General features: G+C 59.8%; 1 protein-coding gene across 2 annotated transcripts in view; it reads right to left on the bottom strand.

Moving 5' to 3' along the window:
- HSPA12B (heat shock protein family A (Hsp70) member 12B) overlaps positions 1-12,578 on the bottom strand; it is a 20,839-nt gene extending 8,261 nt beyond the window's left edge. The window contains exons 1-8 of one of the 2 annotated variants that reach the window (XM_085577377.1): positions 12,494-12,578; positions 10,385-10,441; positions 7,353-7,453; positions 5,052-5,176; positions 4,227-4,413; positions 3,867-3,971; positions 3,458-3,574; positions 1,897-2,068 (exon numbers count right to left, since the gene is read on the bottom strand). In XM_085577377.1, the coding sequence (XP_085433503.1) occupies positions 1,897-2,068; positions 3,458-3,574; positions 3,867-3,971; positions 4,227-4,413; positions 5,052-5,176; positions 7,353-7,453; positions 10,385-10,427 (850 nt within the window). In that variant the 5' untranslated portion in view covers positions 10,428-10,441; positions 12,494-12,578. Of the gene's footprint in view, positions 1-1,896; positions 2,069-3,457; positions 3,575-3,866; positions 3,972-4,226; positions 4,414-5,051; positions 5,177-7,352; positions 7,454-10,384; positions 10,443-10,538; positions 10,614-12,493 lie in introns of those variants that run through there. The other variant, XM_085577378.1, reaches the window with a different exon arrangement.
- Positions 12,579-21,204: the final 8,626 nt, after the last annotated feature.

Below are 21,204 nucleotides of genomic sequence, written 5' to 3' on the forward strand. Positions count from 1 at the left end.
CCCATTTCCATGGGATCCGCCCCATTTCCGTGGGATCCACCCTTCTTCCATGGGATCCACCCTTCTTCCATGGGATCCACCCCACTTCCATGGGATCCACCCCATTTCCATTGGATCCACCCTTCTTCCATGGGATCCACCCCACTTCTATGGGATCTACCCCATTTCTGTGGGATCAACCCCACTTCTGTGGGATCCACCCCACTTCCATGGGATCCACCCCACTTCCATGAGATCTACCCCACTTCCATGGGATCCACCCCATTTCCATGGGATTTATCCGATTTCCGTGGGATCCCTCCCCCATCCATGGTACCCACCCCATTTCTGTGGGATCCACCCCACTTCCACGGGATCCACCCCATTTCCATAGGATCTATCCCATTTCTGTGGGATCCCACCCACATTGCTGGGATCCACCCCATTTCCATGGGATTTATCAGATTTCCGTGGGATCCTCCCCCCAACATCCATGGGATCCCCCCACATTAATGAGATCCAACCCATTTCCATGGGATCCAGCCCATTTCCGTGGGATCCCCCCCACTTCCGTGGGATCCACTCCATTTCCATGGGATCCAGCCCATTTCCGTGGGATCCACCCCATTTCCATGGTACCCACCCCATTCCCCAGGATCCATCCCATTCCCACTGTGGGGTCTGTACTGGGAGCACTGGTGACCGCCCTTCTCCAGCCAGGACCCCAATATGACCCAGCTCCACCATGGATGGGCTGATCCAGCTTTCCCTCTGCCCTGCTGCGATCCCAAAGGATCCCCCCGGATCCCATGGGATCACCCTGTGCCCACCCTGGGCGATGCCACCTCCAGCTCACACCCCACAGCCCGGGTGGGGTTTCCTCTGCTCCCCCCATCCCAGGGACATCAAAGCCGCCCGGAAGGGCCGGGATGAGTTGGGAAAGGTGGGGTTGTCCTGGGATATTTTTGGCATGTGCGGATAATTCCTCATCCTTGGGATCTGCTTGAGCAACCCCATAAATCCCCCATGGGATCCCAAATCTCCATCTGGGATTGCCACCAGTGCATGGTGAGTCTGGGAATGGGGTCTCTGGGAATGGGGTCTCTGGGGCTGAGGGATCTCTGGGAATGGGGTTTCTGGGAATGGGGGGGTCTGGGAATGGGGTTTCTGGGAATGGGGGGGTCTGGGAATGGGGTTTCTGGGAATGGGGGGTCTGGGAATGGGGTCTTTGGAGCCGGGGGATCTCTGGGAATGAGGGGTCTGGGAATGGGGTCTCTGGGAATGGGGGAGCCTGGAAATGGGGTCCTTGGGAAGGGAGGGTCTCTGGCAATGATGGATCTCGGGGAATGGGGAGATCTGGGAATGAGGGGGTCTGGGAATAAGGGGTCTCTGGGGATGAGGATCTCTGGGAATGGGAAATCCCTGGGAATGGGGGTGTGAGGGTTGGAAGCCTCTGGGAATTGGGGATCTCTGGCAATGGGGAATCTCTGGGAATGGGGTTTCTGGCAATGGGGAGGATCTCTGGGGACAGGGGGTCTCTGGGAACGAGGAAATCTCTGGGATTGGGATCTTCGGCAACAAGGTCTCTGGAAATAGGATTTTTGGCAATGGGGTCTCTGGCAATGGGATTTCTGGCAATGGGGATGATCTCTGGGAATGGGGAATCTCTGGGAACGGGATTTCTGGCAATGGGGATGATCTCTGGGAATGGGGAATCTCTGGGAACGGGGTTTCTGGCAACGGGGTTGATCTCTGGGGACAGGGGATCTCTGGGACTGGGGTCTCCGGGGACTTTCCCAGCCACAGCAGCTGATGGACCCTCCAGACCTGGCATGCGGGGCCGGATCCCATTCCCTGCTCTGCCAGCCCCCGGCCCTGTCCCCACCCCATTCCCCATTCCCCATTCCCACCCCTCACCCTGCCGGAAGCTGGAGTCGATGGGCTGGGGGGGCTCAGCCCCGCCGGCCGGGGGGCGGCAGCTCAGCTCGATCAGTTGGTGCAGCCGCAGCTTCCGGCAGTAGATGGAGGCGGCCTCGGGCTCCAGCGCGATCAGCAGCTGCTCCGGCGTCTCCGGGGACACCAGCCCGGCCTGCGGGGACACGCGGTGACAGGGCGGGGAGGGGACAGGGGATGGGGGGTGGTCCCCGGGGTGTCCCCGTCCCCTCGGTGCTCACGCGGATCTGGAATTGTGGAACGCGGGAGGACCCAACGCTCGCCAAGATGGGAATGTGCACCCAGAAACTCAACCGACCAATGAGCTGCCCGACCCGTGACCCGGCAGCTCAACCAACAGCCCAAGCGTGCAGGTGACAATCCAACCACTCAACCTGCCATAGAGCCACCCAACCATCAAACCAACCACCCAACTGACCACCCAATGACCTGACCACCAGACCAACCACCCAACCAACCAACCACCTCACCAGCCAACTAACCATCCAACCAGCCAATGACCTCACCATCCAACCAACCACCAAACCAATGACCTCACACCCAAACCAACCACCCATCCAATGACTTGACCACCAAACCATCCGTCCAACCAATTGATGACCTCACCACCCAACCAAACACCCAACTAAACCATCCGCCCACCCAACTGACCAACCAATGACCTCACCACCCAACCAAACACCCAACTAAATCATCCACCCACCCAACTGACCAACCAATGACATCACCACCCAACCAAACACCCAACTAAACCATCCGCCCACCCAACTGACCAACCAATGACCTCACCACCCAACCAAACGTCCAACCAACCACACAACCAAAGACCTGACTGCCAAACCAACCACCTGCTCAATCATCCAACTGCTTGACCAATGAACCAGTCAACCAATGACCCAACCAATGTCCTGAACACCAAACCAAGCACACAACCAACCAACCAACAGCTCAGCCAATGACCCAACCACCAAACTAATCACCCAACCAGTGACTGAACTGCTCAACCAGCCACCCAACCAATGACCCACCCATTCAACCAACCAACCAACCACTCAACCAACACACTGACCAACAACCCAACCACTCAACCAGAGAACTGCTCAACCAATGACCTAGCCCCAAACCAACCACCCAACCACTGAACAATTCAACCCACCACCCAACCATCCACTTAACCACCCACCTGGCAAATTATCCACCTGCTCACCCAACAATTTTTGGTAGGTTTGGGTTGGAAGGACCTTAAATCCCACCCCATTTCACCCTCTGCCACGGGCAGGGACACCTCCCACTATCCCAGGTTGCTCCAATCCCCAATGTCCAACCTGGCCTTGGGCACTGCCAGGGATCCACGGGCAGCCACAGCAAATCTGGGAATTCCATCCCAGCCAGGAATTCCATCCCAAGATCCCACCTAACGCTACCCTCTGACAGTGGGAATTCCGTTTGAGGGAGGAAGGGGATGCCCCGGAGACCACAACCCCTGCGAGGGTCACCACGTGGTCACCCTCTGGAGTCCCCCCACCTTGTAGGCCGCTTCCCGCATGAACTGCTTGGCCGGCTGCTTCCAGATGGCGGGCACGGTGAGGACCCAGCGGATGGCATCGCTCTCGGGCAGGGACGGGCACTGGTCCTTCAGCTCCTGCCAGGGGACAAGCAGGAGGTGACACCTGAGGGCTGCCGGTGAATCACGGAATGGTTTGGATTGGGAGGGACCTTAAATCCCATCCAGTCCCACCCAGGGACACCTCCCGCGATCCCAGGTCACTCCAAGTCACAGTGTCCAACCTGGCCTTGGACACTCCCAGGGATGGGGCAGCCACAGCAAATCTGGGAATTCCATTCCAGGATCTCCCCACCCTCACATGGAGTGCACAAGGAGGACACCGAGGATTCCATTTGGGACGGAGGAGGAGGGATGGAGGTGGCCCCACCTGCACCGCGTGCTGCTTGAAGAAGCGCAGCGCGTGGGCGAACACCTCCAGCGCCGGCATCTTCTTGCCATTGACAGCTTCCAGCTCGGTTTTCATGGTCAGATCCTGCCGGGAGCAGCAAATGGATCACACGAGGGGCTGGGAGGTGGCCGGATCCATCACCAGATCTCAGGAATTTGCTCCAGCACATGAAGCTTTGTGCAACCACATCCACCCACCCCGGAGCAGCTCGGATGGGATAACCTCAAATTCACCCCCTAAAATGGGCTAAAATGGAATTTTTCCCAAAATTTCAATTCCCAGCCCGGCCAGGATCCCCCTGGGAACACCAGGAACGTCAGAATGGGAGCAGCGACTCACACTGGTGCTGTGGATCTTCATCTTAAACTTCTCGAAGTAGAACCACTCGCGGGCCTCCTCGGGGTCCAGGTCGTGGTAGTAATCGCGGGCGGTGTAGCCGAAGCTGTGGAATGTCCCCTCCGGGGTCAGCAGGAGGCTGGTGGGGGTCTTCTGGTTGGCCACGCCCGGGTCCCCTCCCTCCCATTTCCTGCAAGAGGAGCCGGAGCAGGTGAACTTCCAGGGAATGGGTCCTGCCAGGTTTAATTAATTTCTGTGGGCGTGGTCTGAAGGACCTTAAAGGAGGATGGAGGAGGAGGGGTGATCCCGCTCCATCCTCTGAGGAATATCATGGAATTCCAGACTGGGTTGGGTTGGGAGGGACCTTGAAGGCCACTGAGTGCCACCATCCCTTCCAATCCCAGGTGAATCCAGGTCCATCCAAGATGGCCTTGAGAACTTCCAGGGATCCATTGGCAGCCACAGCAAATCTGGGAATTCCATTCCAGCCAGCAATTCTTTGCCAAGATCCCAGCCCAAGCTCCCCTTTCCCAGTGGGAGCCATTCCCTGGCTCCTGTCCCTCTGTCCCTTGTCCCCAGTCCCTCTCCAGCTCTCCTGGAGCCCCTCCAGGCACTCTGAGCATTCCCTGGAATTTTCCCTTCTCCAGGGGAACATTCCCAGCTCTCCCAGCCTGGCTCCAGAGCAGAGGGGCTCCAGCCCTTGGAGTATCCTCACCCCACACCTCCCAACCACCGCTTCCAGGAACCATCTCCCAGCAACCCAACTTCTGACCATCTTGGGGCCATAAAGGTCCTTTCCCAGCTCCGAGGCCCCTGGCAGGTCCTCACCTCATCATGTGGATGGCCTCGGGATCGCTGGTGAAGCTGAAGGCGTAACCACTGGAGGTGGTGCCGAAGTCGATGGCCACCACCACGGAGAAGGACGGGGTCTGCTTGGAACGCGCCTCACTCCGCTGGAAGGCAAGGAATGGGGTCAAGCACTCAGCTGGGACTGGGCGATTCCAGAAAAGCAGTAAAAACCCCAGGAACAGGCTCATTTCCCCAGGATTTTCAGGATTTTTCTTGGATTTTCACTCAGTTTGATGATTTCTGATGAGTGATTCTCCTTACACATCTTCAGCTCATTGGGAAAAGCGTCTCCCATGTCCCACGGGGTAGCTGTGGTCGTTCCCAAAGGTGGTTCCCATGGGACGCAGGGATTTGGGCAGCCCTGGAAGGGGATTGGTGCCCATGGGAGCAGCCAGGGTGGTTGGGGGCCCCTGTTTATATTGTGCTGAGCCCCCCTCACTTGGACCCGGAAATTGGAGCCAAGATTCCCAAAAACCTTGCCTGTGTTTGGTCTCGCTCCAAGGGTCATTGTCCCAGGTGTCCCCAAGGGTCACTGAACCCAAACTGTTCCCTGCTCCTCATCTTGGACTAGGTGACACCATCCCAGGTGTCCCCAGGGTCACCCAGCCAAAATCCTTCCCTGTGTCCAGTCTCAGTCCAAGGGACATTGTCCCAGGTGTCCCCAAGGGTCACTGAATCCAAACAGTTCCCTGCTCCTCATCTTGGACTAGGTGACATCATCTCAGGTGTCCCCATGTGTCACCCAGCTAAAATATCTTCCTGTGTCCGGTCTCATTCCAGGGGACATTGTCCCAGGTGTCCCCAAGGGTCACCCAGCTGAAAACCTTGCCAGTTTCTAGTCTTGCTCCAAGGGACATTGTCCCAGGTGTCCCCAAGGTTCACTGAACCCAAACCATTCCCTGCTCTCCATCTTGGACGAGGTGACACCATCCCAGGTGTCCCCAGGGTCACCCAGCCAAAAGCCTTCCCTGTGTCCAATCTCACCTTGTCCCAGGTGTCCCCAAGGCTTGCCCAGCTGGAAATCCCCCTGGCCCAGGCATTTTGGGATGTTCCCACCACTGCTCCCACACTTTTCCTGTCCCCACTCCATGTCCCCTCCCTCCTCGTGCCGAAGAATCCGTAAGGATGTGACGAGGCCCTGTCCCCATGTCACCACGGGAAGCCAAAAGCCTCGTTAACTTTTAATGTCCCCAGTTTTAAATGTGGACACGAGCTGGCCGGGAAAAATGCCGGGATCAGCAGGGAAGAGGCGGCCGGCGCAGGAATGTGCAGGGACAAGGAACTCCAGGGAGGATCCGACTCTGGAACGCGGCCTCCCACACCCACCAGCCCCGGAGGAGGGCAGGAGTTTTGTGGGGTTGGACTTTTCCTGGTGGGTCATTCCAGAGCTGGAAAACACCTCCATCCCAAAAATCCCATGGATAGAGGTCCTGGGGATAGACTGACCCATCCTGTGGGACTGGGGGGGAATGGAGGCTGGACTTGGAGGGGAGTGGAGGGGAAGGAGAGAAGGAACTGGGGAAGGACCAGAGGGGGAAAGGACAGGGGGACGGACCCCAGTGGCCTTACTGGGACCCCAAAACTGCCTTACTGGGAACCCCACACTGGCCTTACTGGGAATCCCACACTGGCCTTACTGGGAAATCCACACTGGCCTTACTGGGAACCCCATAATGGCCTTACTGGGACCCCAAAGCTGCCTTACTGGGAACCCCACACTGGCCTTACTGGGAACCCCACAATGGCCTTATTGGGACCCCAAAGCTGCTTTACTGGGAACCCCACACTGGCCTTACTGGGACCCCAAAGCTGCCTTACTGGGACCCCAGTGGCCTTACTGGGAACCCTACACTGGCCTTACTGGGAACTCCACACTGGCCTTACTGGGACCCCAAAGCTGCCTTACTGGGAACCCCACACTGGCCTTACTGGGAACCCCACACTGGCCTTACTGGGACCCCACACTGGCCTTACTGGGACCCCAAAGCTGCTTTACTGGGAACCCCACACTGGCCTTACTGGGACCCCAAAGCTGCCTTACTGGGAACCCCACACTGGCCTTACTGGGAACCCCACACTGGCCTTACTGGGACCCCAAAGCTGCCTTACTGGGAACCCCATAATGGCCTTACTGGGAACCCCATAATGGCCTTACTGGGAACCCAAAGCTGCCTTACTGGGAACCCAAAGCTGCTTTACTGGGAACCCCACACTGGCCTTACTGGGAACCCCACACTGGCCTTACTGGTCCCGCCCTGGTGCCGCTGGTCCCGCACTCACCGGTGACTGGGAAGGCGTCAGTGGGGCGATGCTGCAGCTGTCGTGGGGTGTCCCCGGGGAGCCGGGTGGGGACGGCGTCGGGAACCGCTCGTCGCTGGCACCTGGGGACACGGATGGGAGAGTCTGGGGGACCCCAAAGACCCTGCCCCAAGGCGAGACCACCCCAGACATCCTGATGGATCCAGGTGGGAAGGGAACCCAGCCCTTCCCAAATCCTTTCCCGAAGGAGGCATCACCCAGGACATCCCGATAAAGATGGATCCAGGTGGGAAGGGAACCCAGCCCTTCCCAAATCCTTTCCCCAAGGAGGCATCACCCAGGACATCCCGATGGAGATGGATCTAGGTGGGAAGGGATCCCAGCCCTTCCCAAAGACCCTTCCCCAAGGAGAGACCACCTGGGACATTCCGTTGGAGATGTATCCAGGTGGGAAGGGATCCCAGCCCTTCCCAAAGACCCTTCCCCAAGGAGAGACCACCCAGGACATCCCGTTGGAGACGGATCCAGGGTGGATGTGGTGGAGGAGGGGACAGAGACGCTGTGGGGTCTCCAGAAGTGGAGTTCCTAAAATCATGAAATTGTGGGATGGTTGGAGTTGGGGAGGTCCCTAAATCCCATCCAGTGCCACCCCGTCCATGGGCAGGGACACCTTCCATTATCCCAGGTGCATCCAACTCAGCCTTGGACACTTCCAGGGATGTGTCCAAGGGGACACTTCCAGGGGAAGCTGCTCGGGACCAGCAGCTGGAAGGTCTGGATTCAGTGGGAATGAGGGAAAACTTGGAAAGAAGGAAAAGGAAGTGTCTGTGGTTGAAATCCATGGAGAACCAGAAAGGGAGGGTGGGTCCAGATCAGACCCCTGGCCATGCTCCAGAACATCCCTGTTTCCTGGAGACCCTGGAAGCTCCTGCGTGAGCCCGTGGTAATCCCAAAATCTGGGGCTGGGGATCATGGCCACAGCAGATTTTCCCTCCTCCTGAAGCCACCACATCCCTGTCCCCTCCAGCAGCAGAATTCCAGCGCCGGGGACCCCCGATGATCCCAGAATCGGGATGGGGTGAGCCCCAGAGTCCCCACCCCACAGCGGGGACACGGGGCTGTCCCAGCCGCGCTGCCCTGGGCACCTGGCTCCAATTAGCAGCCGGCATTAATTAATCACCGCCCACGAAAGAGCCGCTGGAGCGGCTCCAGCTGGAAGGATCTGGGGGAGCTGACGGAGCGGCTTTCCCAAGGGACTGGGATGGGGTGAAGCATTGGGAAGGGGCTGTGGGGTCTGGGCGGTGACTCCGGTGAGGTGAAGGGGCTGTCGGCTCTAAAACCTGCGCTTTGGGATTGCCGATCCAGCCGGGATCCTGCCGGGATCAGGGCTGTGGGAGCAGGGATGAGCAGCGCCCGCCCCCAGCCAGGCTCTGGAGAGATTTGGGAACAGATCAGACTCCATGGTTGGACAGATTTGGGAAGAGAGGAGGCTCCATGGTTGGAGAGATTTGGGAAGAGAGGAGGTTCCGTGGTTGGAGAGATTTGGGAACAGAGGAGGCTCCATGGTGGGAGAGTTTTGGGAACAGATCAGACTCCGTGGCTGGACAGATTTGGGAAAAGAGGAGGCTCCATGGTTGGAGAGATTTGGGAACAGAGGAGGCTCCATGGTTGGAGAGTTTTGGGAACAGATCAGACTCCGTGGTTGGACAGATTTGGGAACAGCAGAGGATCCTCCAGGAATAACAAAACTCCATCTCTCTTTCACCAGTGTCCGGACAAACCCACCCTGGCTCCCAGTGCCACCAGTTTGCCCTGGGACAGCCACTGGGACACCCTCAGGAAGCTCAGGAGCCCCAGGGAATGCTCTGGGATCCCTCAACAGCAGCAGCTGTGGGATTGGGATTGGGATTGGGATTCAGATTTGGATTGGGATTGGGATTCAGATTTGATTGGGATCGGTCTGATCCCGATTTTCCGTGTCTGGGGAAGAGCCACATCACAGAGCTGGGGACGGCGGTTGCCGTGTCCCCCCACCCCAGGGCTGTGCTGGTGACACCTCTGCTGTCCCCTACGCCCGCTCCGTAAGTGCCTTTCCCTGTATCCATGTCTGTCCCATAAATATTTGATCCCAGACAAATGGGAACGGGCTCTGCGCCGCCTCCGCGTGCGACAGAGCCGGCGGGAGCGGTGGCCCCCCGGGAGATCTGGAGAGCCTCGGACATGAAACCTCATTCCTGCGGAGAAGGATCGGGGTCGGGAGGGTAAATCCTGCCACAGCCTCCACATTCCTGGGTTTGGGGTGGCGGGATGAGGTTTGGGACAGAGTGATTAGGTTTGGGATGAGGTTTGGGATGGTGGGATCAGGTTTGGGATAAGGTTTGGGATGGTGGGATCAGGTTTGGGATGGTGGGATCAGGTTTGGGATGAGGTTTGGGATGGCAGGATTGAGTGTGAGATGGTGGGATCAGGTTTGGGATGGCAGGATAAGGTTTGGGGCAGAGTGATTAGGTTTGGGATGAGGTTTGGGATGGTGGGATCAGGTTTGGGATGAGGTTTGGGATGGCGGGATGAAGTTTGGGATGGCAGGATTGAGTGTGAGATGGTGGGATCAGGTTTGGGATGGCAGGATAAGGTTTGGGGCAGAGTGATTAGGTTTGGGATGAGGTTTGGGATGGTGGGATCAGGTTTGGGATGGAGGGATTAGGTTTGGGATCAGCTTTGGGATGGTAGGATGAGGTTTGGTATGGAGGGATGAGGTTTGGGATGGTGGGATCAGGTTTGGGATGAGGTTTGGGATGGAGGGATGAGGTTTGGGATGGTGGGATTTGGTTTGGAATGGTGGGATTGGGTTTGGAATGGCGGGATCAGATTTGGGATGGCAGGATCAAGTTTGGGATGGTGGGATCAAGCCTCCTCCCACAGCTGGTTCTGGTTCCCCCAGCACAGGAGCTGTGGAGGGGACACAGAGAGGGGACAGCAAGGGACACGGAGTGATCATCTGGGGGCGGTCAGGGGACATCCCAGCCCGTGCCACCCCCCGGGGACATCCTCACCCATCCGCAGGCTCTGCATCCCGGGCTCCAGCAGCATCGCCATGGCCTCGCTGCCCACCTGGAAAAGGAAGGGACAAAATCCATCCCTGTGTCCCCTCGGTGGCCACGGTGTCCCCTCAGTGTCACTGCAGCCTTGACCGCCCCAAAAACGCACCGGGGATGAGGCTGAGATCCGTAGGGTTGGCGGGAGGGGACCCCAAATCCCAGCTCACCATGGGGTGCGGCTGTCCCCGTTTGGGGCACATGCGATTGTCACCGTCCAGGGTGTCCCCGGCTGTCACAACCACTGCGGGGACAGGGACCCGAGTTCCTGCCACCGAGCAGGTCAGACAGATGTGCAGGATGCAGATGTGCAGGCTGGAAATCGCTGCTCCTGCACATTTTTACCCTCAACCAAAGCCCTTTCGGTTTTGGAAAAAATCCCAGTTGATTTTCGTGATGGAAGCGCGGTGGCCAAAGGGATCCCAGCTCTTCCCAGGGATTATAACCCGGCCTGGACCAGCTCCAAATCTTCTTCCCGGGATAACACCCCAGCTCCTGGCTCCCTTCCCGAGGCCACAGCCTCCCACCACCCCCGAGCCCCCCGGCCCGCGCCGGCTGCTCTCATCCCACAAATCCAGAGGCTCGGGATAGGGCTGAGCTCATCGGGAGAGGCCTCGCCACCAGCCAAACCCACCCACGAGCTGCCGGCCCCACAGCCTCCCCTCTTCCCAAAAAAATCCCCCTCGGGATACCGACGGCAGGTGGGGAGCCTTTCCCTGGAATGGGGGGTCCAGCTCTGGCCACCCCAGAGCTGTGGGCAGGGAAGGCCGTGCTGGTGGCCCTGGGGTGACACACGGGGGGGTCCTGGGGGTGGTCCAGGGGTTTTTTCCCAACAAAATGGGGTTTTTCCACCAAAATGGGGCTTCTCAGGAGGTTTTCCTGCAGGAAGTCAGCCCCCAGCTCTGGGATTTGTGTCCTTTTCCAGCTGCCTGGGGCTCGGGTTGTGGTTTGGATGTGCAGGGATGTCCCCAGTGTCCCCAGCCCCGCGGTTTGAAAGGGACACACCAGCCCTTGGTGGCTCGGTGGCTTCGTTCCCTGTCCCTCCATGGCCATGGGGGAGGTCCAGGGGGTCACTTTGGGGTCTGTGCTGACCCTCAGGCTCCAGGTGGCCAAAATCCTCCTTCTCCAGGCCTGGCAGGGGGTGACCAGCAGCCACCTTTGTCCCCAGGGTGCCATTCCCCTCCCAGGCGAGCAGGGTGGGTGGCCTCAAGCCCCCGAGTGTCCCCCAGCACCGGGCAGTGACCACGCTGTGGTCACCCAGGGGACACAGGACGAAGCCCCCGACTCTGGGGGTCCCTCCCGGGGCAGGATCCCGGTGGCTCCCGGGCTCCCTCCGGCCGGAGCAGTGATTTTGAGGATTTTCCACCATTTCCGTCTCCACGGGGGCTCACGGAAACGAGGAGAGGAAACAAAGTTTGGGACGGGATCAGGGTGGAGCAGCCAGGAGCGACACCGGGGCTGTGGCACGGCCACGAGTGGCACGGGGACACCCGCTTGACCGGGCATGGTGACCCCACAAACTCGGGGTGACCCCGCAGGACACCTGGGAGGCTCAGGGCAGCTGTGGGGCTCCGATCCAGCTGTGCTGGGACAGACGGAGCTGTTTGTCCCCACATCCCCGCTGTGCCAGGGCTGAGCATGGCTCTGGGGGTGGCGACCCCCCAAATCCTCCCTGGAAGCTGTTGGGGTTCCCTGGAGCCCTTCCCGGTCCTCTCATCCGTGACTGGGACACAGGAGGCAGCCAGAGGTGTCCCCTGCACGGTGCTGGCACATTGTGGCACTGTCCCTGCGGTGTCCCCGGTGGTCCCAGCGGTGTCCCCCAGGACGGGACACACGGGGACAGTGTCCGAGTGTCCGAGTGTCCATCCCCACTCCCCACCGTGCCCACAGCCCCCCCAATTCCCACTGGGAAGAGGCAGCGGAATCCTGGCACCACCGCCCCCCAACCCCGGTGTCCCCAAACCGGGCAGAGACCCCAGGGACGATGCCACCCTCACCTCGGCCAGGGTTCGGGGCTGCTCCCCACGTCCCCTCGCCCGGCTCCCGCCACCCCCGCCGGCCACTCACCGCTGTTGGGGGGCACACGGGCTTTGGGGACACCTCGGTGCAGCCCCCGCTGTGTCACCCGCCGGGCGGTGCCCGCGGCTCCGTCCCCGCGGCTCCGTCCCCGTCGGGGCCCCGCGCAGCCCCCCGCGCTCCGGCTTCCTCCCACTCCCTGTCCCGGCCCAGGCAGCGCCTCAAATTGCAATTCCAGCTGCAGATGTGGGAGCGGGAGCGGCGGGAGGAGGAGGAGGAGGAGGAGGAGGCAGGGCCAGCCCCAGTCCCGCAGCAGCGGAACCTCCGCTCCCCGCCCGGCCACTGAGGGGGGACAAGGGTCCCGAGCCGGCCGGGATGGGGGACACGCCACCCCCACAAGTGTCCCCCCTGAATTTGTGTCAATCGCTCTGCCGGGTTTGTCGCTGCGCGTGTCCCGGGGGTCATCGGCTCTGTCCCCACATCCAGCCCCAGCCCGGCTCCAGAGCTCGGGGTTATCCCGGGATTCTCCTCCCCGCCGCCGTTCCCATTCCCAAAGGGGGATCCTGGATCCGGGAAGCAGAGCTGGGGGGTCCCGGGAGTGGGAGCAGAGCCGGGGATCCCAGATTTGGGATCAGAGCTGGGGGGTCCCAGGAGTGGGATCTGATCTGGAAATCCCAGGAGTGGGATCTGATCCAGGAATCCCAGATTTGGGATCAGAGCTGGGGGGTCCCGGGAGTGGGAGCAGAGCCGGGGATCCCAGATTTGGGATCAGAGCCGGGGGGTCCCAGGAGTGGGATCTGATCCGGAAATCCCAGATTTGGGATCTGATCCAGGAATCCCAGATTTGGGATCAGAGACGGGGGGTTCCAGGAGTGGGATCTGATCCGGAAATCCCAGATTTGGGATCTGATCCTGGAATCCCAGATTTGGGATCAGAGCCAGGGGGGTCCCAGGAGTGGGATCTAATCCGGAAATCCCAGATTTGGGATCTGATCCTGGAATCCCAGTTTTGGGATCAGAGCCAGGGGGTCCCAGGAGTGGGATCTGATCGGGGAATCCCAGTTTTGGGATCAGAGCCGGGGGGTCCCAGGAGTGGGATCTGATCCAGAAATCCCAGATTTGGGATAAGAGCTGGGAGATCCCGAGGGTGGGATCAGAGCCGAGGGATCCCAGATTTGGGATCCAGATTTGGGATCAGATCTGTGGGACCCCAAAGGAAGGAAGCACACAAAGGGTCTGTCCTGTCATTCCCAAAAATCTCCACAATGGGAAGAATTCACCCGTGGGAGCCTCAAAAGCGCAGGCAGAACATTGGGATTGTTCCCGTATTTGAGATATTTGGGATCGTTCCCCATAATCGAGATATTTGGGATCACTGAGTTGAGGTAATTGGGAGCGCTGAGATAATTGGGATGGTTGAGATAATTGGGATCATTTGGATCTTTGGCGTTGCTGAGATTGCTGGGATCGCTGAGATAATTTGGATTGTTTAGATTTTTAGGACGACTGAGATAATTGGGGGTCGTTGGGATCCGTGACAACATTGGGATCGGCGAGACCGTTTGGGATGTTGAGAAAATTGGGATAATTTGGATCACGGAGATCGTTAGGATCATTTGGCTCATTGGGATCACTGAGATCATTGGGGATTTGGGATCATTGCGGGCTGGGATCATTTCGTTTGCTGGGAACACCGAGATCATTGGGATCATTGGGATCAAGGCCCTGGGACCACTCGGATCAAGGTCAGGAAGGCCCTGGCCGGGAATGCGGTGGCCTGGAGCGGGACGTGCCAGCTGTGACCACGGGCGTGACACCGCTGAGGGGACAAAGGGTCACCTCCTGAGCCAGGGGACCTCCGGACCCCAAAGGGGACAGGCATGGGATGTCGGAGCGGAATTTGGGATTATCCCAGGGCTCTACCGGGATTTTTTGGGCATCCAACCCCCCCAGCCCTGCCTGGCACCGCTGCCCGGAGCCGGGGAAGGTTCTGGAGCGGGGGGACAGGGACAAGGGCGGGGGCTCCGCCCGTGTTTGCGTCCCTGGCGCCCCGACAGGGATGAGGTAGCGCTTTCCGGGAATTGAGGCCCGGCCCATGGAAGTGCTGCGGGGACAGGAAACCCGGGATGAGGACGGAGAAACGGGGCTGGAAGCGAGGCCGGAGCCCAGCCCAGCCCCACAGCCGGTGGGGACAGCGATGTCCCCCACCAGGACACGGGGGTGGCATCGCGTCCCCAACCGGGGAGCTGGGGACAGCGTGGGGACAGCCCCTCCCGTCCCGCCCAGTGCTCCCAGTTTGCTCCTTCCCAGCTTTTTTTGGGGACAAACTGGGCATTCCCGGGCTGGGACCCGCAGCGGGCTGAGGGGAATCTTCATCATCATCATCACCATCATCACCATCATCATCATCTCCACCACCACCATCACTCCCATCCCGCATGTCCCGCACGGAGCTGGCAGAGCTGGATAAACCGGGATGAGGGACATTGTCCCCCCCCACCACACCGAGGTGACCCCAAGGCCGAGGGGACCCCGCGGGGAGGGGGGTGCAGCCCCCCCCACACACCCCCCAAAAACCCGCCCACAGCCCCGGTCCCGGAGCTCCGGGAGCAGGGCTGGATCCCGGCCAGCCCGGGAAGGGCTGGATCGCTTCCTTCCCCCGCCCCGCCAAGGGCACGGCGCCCGCGGGGACGCGGTGCCAGCGGGGAGGCGACGCGGTGCCACCCGAATTCCCAAATTCCCGGCGGCCGTCCCGCCGTCCCATCCCAAACCTGCCGTTCCCACACCGCCCGGCTCCCCGCGCTGTCCCCTCCCCAGCCACCCCGGCGCTGTTCCCGGCGAGGGGAAATTTGGGGGATTTTGGGGTTGGAAAGCCCCGGGAGCCCCCGGAAAGCCCCGAGCTCCGGGGCACCCGCGGGCACCGCGCGCCGGCCTCAGTTTCCCCTCGGGGCGGGTCTCGTGTACACGCGTGTTCTTGCACACGCGCTCAGAACGGCCCCTTGCACGCCCAGCGGAACACGCGGGCGCTCTTGCACGCCCACACGGACTCGGCTCCCCTCGCCTTTGCACACACACGCGTGTACACACACGTGTGTACACACACACGCGTGATGCCCGCAGCCCTACACATGCACGCATGGGTTCTTGCAGACGCACGGGGTCTTGCACAAACAGCCCATGACCTCACACAGACACACACATGTGCACATCCCGTGTACACACACACGTACACACGTGCAAAAATACACACACACGTGTGCACACACATACAAACACACACATGTACACATCCCGTGTACACACACACTCACATGCAAACGCATACGTGCACACACACACATGCGCACACATGCACTCACACACCTGTGCACACACATACAAACACACACGTGTGCACACCCCATGTATACACACACACACGTGCACACATGCAAACACACACACACGTGTACACACACATGTGCACACACACACATGCGCACACATGCAAACACACTCACACACCTGTGCACACACATACAAACACACACGTGTGCACACCCCGTGTATACACACACACGTGTGCACACACATACAAACACACACGTGTGCACACCCCGTGTACACACACACGTGTGCACACATAAAACACACACTTGTGCACATCCCGTGTACACACACACATGTGCACAACCTGTGTGCACACACATCTGCACACACTGATTCACACACGTGTGTGCACACACACACAACTGCACATACACCCTTTCACACACTCCACCTGCACACACATGCAAACGTGCACACACGCCCATTCCCACACATGCACACATGCACATGCACTCCTGTTCACACACTCCATGTGCACACACGCACACGCACAAACCCATTCACACGCTCCATGTGTGCACACCCCCCGTTTGCACACACACAGTGCACACACATGTGTTCACATGGATGCCGTGAGCACACACACGTGCACATGCACACACACTCACCATGTGCACACACACACGTGTACATACACACACCGTGTGCACACACACTTGCACACACATACCATGTGCACACACACATTCACGCCCATGTGCACACACACAGACCATGTGCTCACGCACACACGTGTACGTACACCCATGTGCACACACGTATGCGCACACACACACGTACATACACCCCGTGTGCACACACAATGTGCACACACACGCTCACACACCTGGACACCGCAGCCATGTGCACCCACACACACACACGTGTGCACACACAGACACGCGCGCCGTGGGCACACACACCTCCACCCTTCCCCTCTTGGTGCCCCTCCTGTCCCCTCCCGGGGTGTCCCTGGCAGTGCCATGGTGTCCCCGTGTCCCCTCCCGGGGTGGCCATGCCATGATGTCCCCAAGCCCCCCCTGTCCCCTCCCGGGGTGTCCCTGGTCGTGCCATGGTGTCCCCGTGTCCCCTCCCGGGGTGGCCATGCCGTGGTGTCCCCAAGCCCCCCTGTCCCCCCGGTCCCCGTGTCCCCTCCCGGGGTGTCCCTGGCCGTACCGTGGTGTCCCCAAGCCCCCCGTGTCCCCCTGTCCCCATGTCCCCTCCCGCCCTCCCGGGGTGTCCCTGGTCGTGCCATGGTGTCCCCGTGTCCCCTCCCGGGGTGGCCATGCCATGATGTCCCCAAGCCCCCCGTGTCCCCTCCCGGGGTGTCGCTGGCCGTGCCATGATGTCCCCAAGCCCCCCTGTCCCCCCGGTCCCCGTGTCCCCTCCTGGGGTGTCCCTGGCCGTGCCGTGGTGTCTCCGTATCCCCCTGTCCCCTCCCCGAGTGTCCCTGGCTGTGGCATGATGTCCCCATGCCCGCCGTGTCCCCCTGTCCCCTCTCCGGGTGTCGCTGGCCGTGCCATGATGTCCCCAAGCCCCCCCTGTCCCCGTGTCCCCTCCCGGGGTGTCCCTGGCTGTGCCATGATGTCCCCAAGCCCCCCTGTCCCCCCGGTGCCCGTGTCCCCTCCCGGGGTGTCCCTGGCCGTGCCGTGGTGTCCCCTAGACCCTCTTGTCCCCGTGTCCCCTCCCGGGGTGTCCCTGGCTGTGCCACGGTGTCCCCCTGCCCCCGTGCCTCTTCTCGGGTGTCCTTTGCTGTGCCATGATGTCCCCAAGCCCCCCGTGTCCCCATGTCTCTTCCCCGGGTGTCACTGGCCGTGCCATGATGTCCCCAAGCCCCCCTGTCTCCCCGGTCCCCGTGTCCCCTCCCGGGGTGTCCCTGGCCGTGCCATGGTGTCCCCCAGCCCCCCGTGTCCCTCCCCAAGTGTCCCTGGCTGTGGCATGATGTCCCCAAGCCCCTCTGTCCCCGTGTCCCCTCCCGGGGTGTCCCTGGCCATGCCATGGTGTCCCCCAGCCCCCCGTGTCCCTCCCCAAGTGTCCCTGGCTGTGGCATGATGTCCCCAAGCCCCTCTGTCCCCGTGTCTCCTCCCGGGGTGTCGCTGGCCGTGCCGTGGTGTCCCCCAGCCCCTCCTGAGGAAGAGGAAGGTGAGGAGGAGGCAGCTGCGAACCTTTACCGAGAGGCGGGGGCTGCTCTGGGGGTCCCGCCGGGCTCCCCCCGCTCCAGAGGCTCTTCCCGGCCCCGGGTCAGCCGGAGTTCTCCGGGAAAGGAAAACAAACCGTGAGGGGCGCGGAACGGGGGGGCTGCAGCCGCGCTGCCTCGGTGGGGTCCCCAACTTGGGGGGGATTGGGGTCTCCAGGGCACCCTCGCCGTGCCCAGGTGTGCCCAGGTGTGTCTCCGCGGTGACAGTCGCCACCCTGCTGTCCCTGACCCGGCAAAGCCACCCCTGGGCACTGCGCTGGGACCCTTCCCTCCACCGGGAGCCGGGATTTGGGAATGGAGGAGCCAGTGGGGGCTGCAGCCTGGAAATCAGGGATCTTTATCACCTCTTGTGAGGGGTTAAATCCAGGAATTCCCATCCTGGAGATGAGGGAGGGAAAAGTGACCCCCACCCTGTTTGGGATCTGTCCCCATTGTCCCGCTGTGGCTTTGCCACCCCACAGCAGCGTTCCCATTTCCCACATATCCCACTCCTCGCTATCCCAAGCGTTCCCTGTGCCCCTGCCCCTCTGGAGCACCCCAAACTCAGGGATCCCTCCAGCTGGATGAGGCCAGAGGGATTTGGGGAGCCGGGAATTCCCCCTGGATCGCACAGCCCCCCTCAGTCACTCCTTTGGGAGGAAAATTGAGGATTTGGGAGGAAAAGAGCTCTTCCCATTCCCTCACATCGCTGAGGCAGGAAAAGGGGGGAGCTCCTGCCGCCTCCAGCTGCCAGGACTGATGGTTCAGGTCCTGAAAAGCGTGAAAAGTGCAAAAATGAGGAGCAAAATGCAAAACGATGTCGCGAAGTGGGAACACGGATTGGCAACACGGATCCGGCGCGGATCAGCCGCCGCAATTCCCCCGTTCCCGGCAGTGCTGGAAGTGAGAGCGGTGTTGGGGACATCGATGTGACAGCGGCCATCCCTGAGTGATGTTAAACACACCCTGCACTTTGGGATCCTCATCCCTATCCCAGGAATGTTCAGGAGGGGGTGGGAGCAGCCAGGAACATCCTGGACCTTCTCCCGCAAGCAGCCAAAGATTCCCAAAGTTTTGGCTCCGAGCGCTGGAGAGGGGTTTGGGAGGGGAAAAATGTCCCCGTGTCCCACGGGGTGACAGCCCTGGGGTGTCCCCCTGGAGCTGGGCACTCCTGAGGGAACACCGGGATGAGGGAGGACGCCTCGAACATTCCCAGCCAAGCTGCTTTCCCTGAACTCCCCCGCGAGCGCCGGGAGTTCCAAGCCGCGGTTTTCCTGCCAGGAGTTTTGGCAGGAACGGTCTTCTCCTGCCAAACTGCGATGTTCCCAACCCAAAGCTGCTGTTGTTGCTCCTCGCCGAACCTCCCCCGGATGGGAAAAGCCGTTTCTCATCCCACGCTCCATCCCTCGGCCTCCCAAATCGCCGCACCGGGATCTCTCGGCACCGAGGGGCTTATCCCAAGGATCCCAAGCGGCTCCTGGGGGTCCGGTGGGTGGGAAAAAGGGACAGAGCCACAACCCCCAGGAGAAACGAATTCTTGGGTCTGTGGGATGATTTTCCACCGGGAAAATCCCATCCCAGCAGCACCACAAGTGGGAGCGAGGGGGAATTTTGGTGGTGCCAGACAGCTCCAGAGGATGGGAATGTCCCCCTGGAGCTGAGCTGGGAGAGGAGGGTTTGATCCCTCAGGATTGGGGCCGGGATGGAACAAAATCAGCTCTGCACCCCTGTGCTCCAGAATTCCATGGCCTGTGGTGCTGGAGTCCTGGATGCTGAGAATTCCAGACTTTCTGTGCTGCCAGGCACTGACCCCCAGGAGAACAGTGCATTGACCTGAGGCCGTGGAGAAGGCTTCCAAAATGGAATGATAGAATTGGGATTGTGGGTGTGGAGTTGATGGGAAGTGTGTGGAAAATGTAAAGTTTAAGGTTTTAGAATATACCGATATACAGGGCGCAAGACGGAGTCTTCCTCACCTTCTCCATGGGTTTGGGTGGTTTTGTGTAATTGGATAAAAAGGTCCCCATTGCGGATTTCGAGTGATCAGTTATTGGGTTAAAAGTGAAAATAATTTAGGTGTCATTTCTGGAATGGACAGTTTAGCCTTGAAAGGCCTCGTAACAAGAGAGAGTTGGACATTTTGTGCCTTGCTGGGGAAATGCTGCAGAGCTCACGGCCGCGAGACTGCAGCACAGAGAGGAAAAAATAAACACCCGAGCCTGAACCTGAAACACCATCTCGAGTGCCTTCAATGCCGATCTCAGCAGAAAGAAACCAAAAACCAGCACTGCGGGATGCTGGAGTGGTTGGGATCCCCGCATTCCCGAGCCAAGTCCCACCCCGGAGCTGGGAAAGCCGGATTCTGCCTGTGAGGGTGGAGTGAGCCCATATCCGACCCCAGGCCTTGGAGCAAAACATTCCCAAGCGCCTTTGTCACCCTGCATGGAACCTGGAGGGTGTTTGGAGCTCCTGGAATGCTCCTCAGGATGCCTTTGGAGCTCCGGAAAGGATGGAGCATTATCCCGAGGGAATGTCGTGGTTCCAGGGCTGGGATGATGGAGCAACATTCCAAACCAGGATGGGAACGTCGTGGTTCCAGAGGTGGGATGATGGAGCATCATTCAAAACCAAGATGGGAATGTTGTGGTTCCAGGGCTGGGATGATGGAGCAACATTCCAAATCAGGATGGGAATGTCACAGCTCTGGGTGTGGAAGGATGAAGCATCATTCCAAACCAAGATGGGAATGTTGTGGCTCCAGAGGTGAGAAGATAGAACATCATTCCAAACCACAATGGGAATGTTGTGGCTCCAGGGCTGGGAAGATGGAGCATCATTCCAAACCAAGATGGGAATGTCACAGTTCTGGGTGTGGAAGGATGAAGCATCATTCCAAACCAGGATGGGAATGTTGTGGCTCCAGGGCTGGGATGATGGAGCAACATTCCAAACCAGGATGGGAATGTCGTGGTTCCAGGGCTGGGATGATGGAGCAACATTCCAAACCAGGATGGGAATGTTGTGGCTCCAGAGGTGAGAAGATAGAACATCATTCCAAACCAGGATGGGAATGTTGTGGTTCCAGGGCTGGGATGATGGAGCAACATTCCAAACCAGGATGGGAATGTCACAGCCCTGGGTGTGGAAGGATGGAGCATCATCCCAAGGGAGGTTGGGAATGTCATGGCCCTGGGTCTGGGAAGTTGGAACATCATCCCAAGGAAATACAGGGATATCC

Source organism: Lonchura striata, chromosome 4 (assembly GCF_050655825.1).
Source record: "Lonchura striata isolate lonStrDom1 chromosome 4, ASM5065582v1, whole genome shotgun sequence".
NCBI classification, from domain to species: domain Eukaryota; kingdom Metazoa; phylum Chordata; class Aves; order Passeriformes; family Estrildidae; genus Lonchura; species Lonchura striata.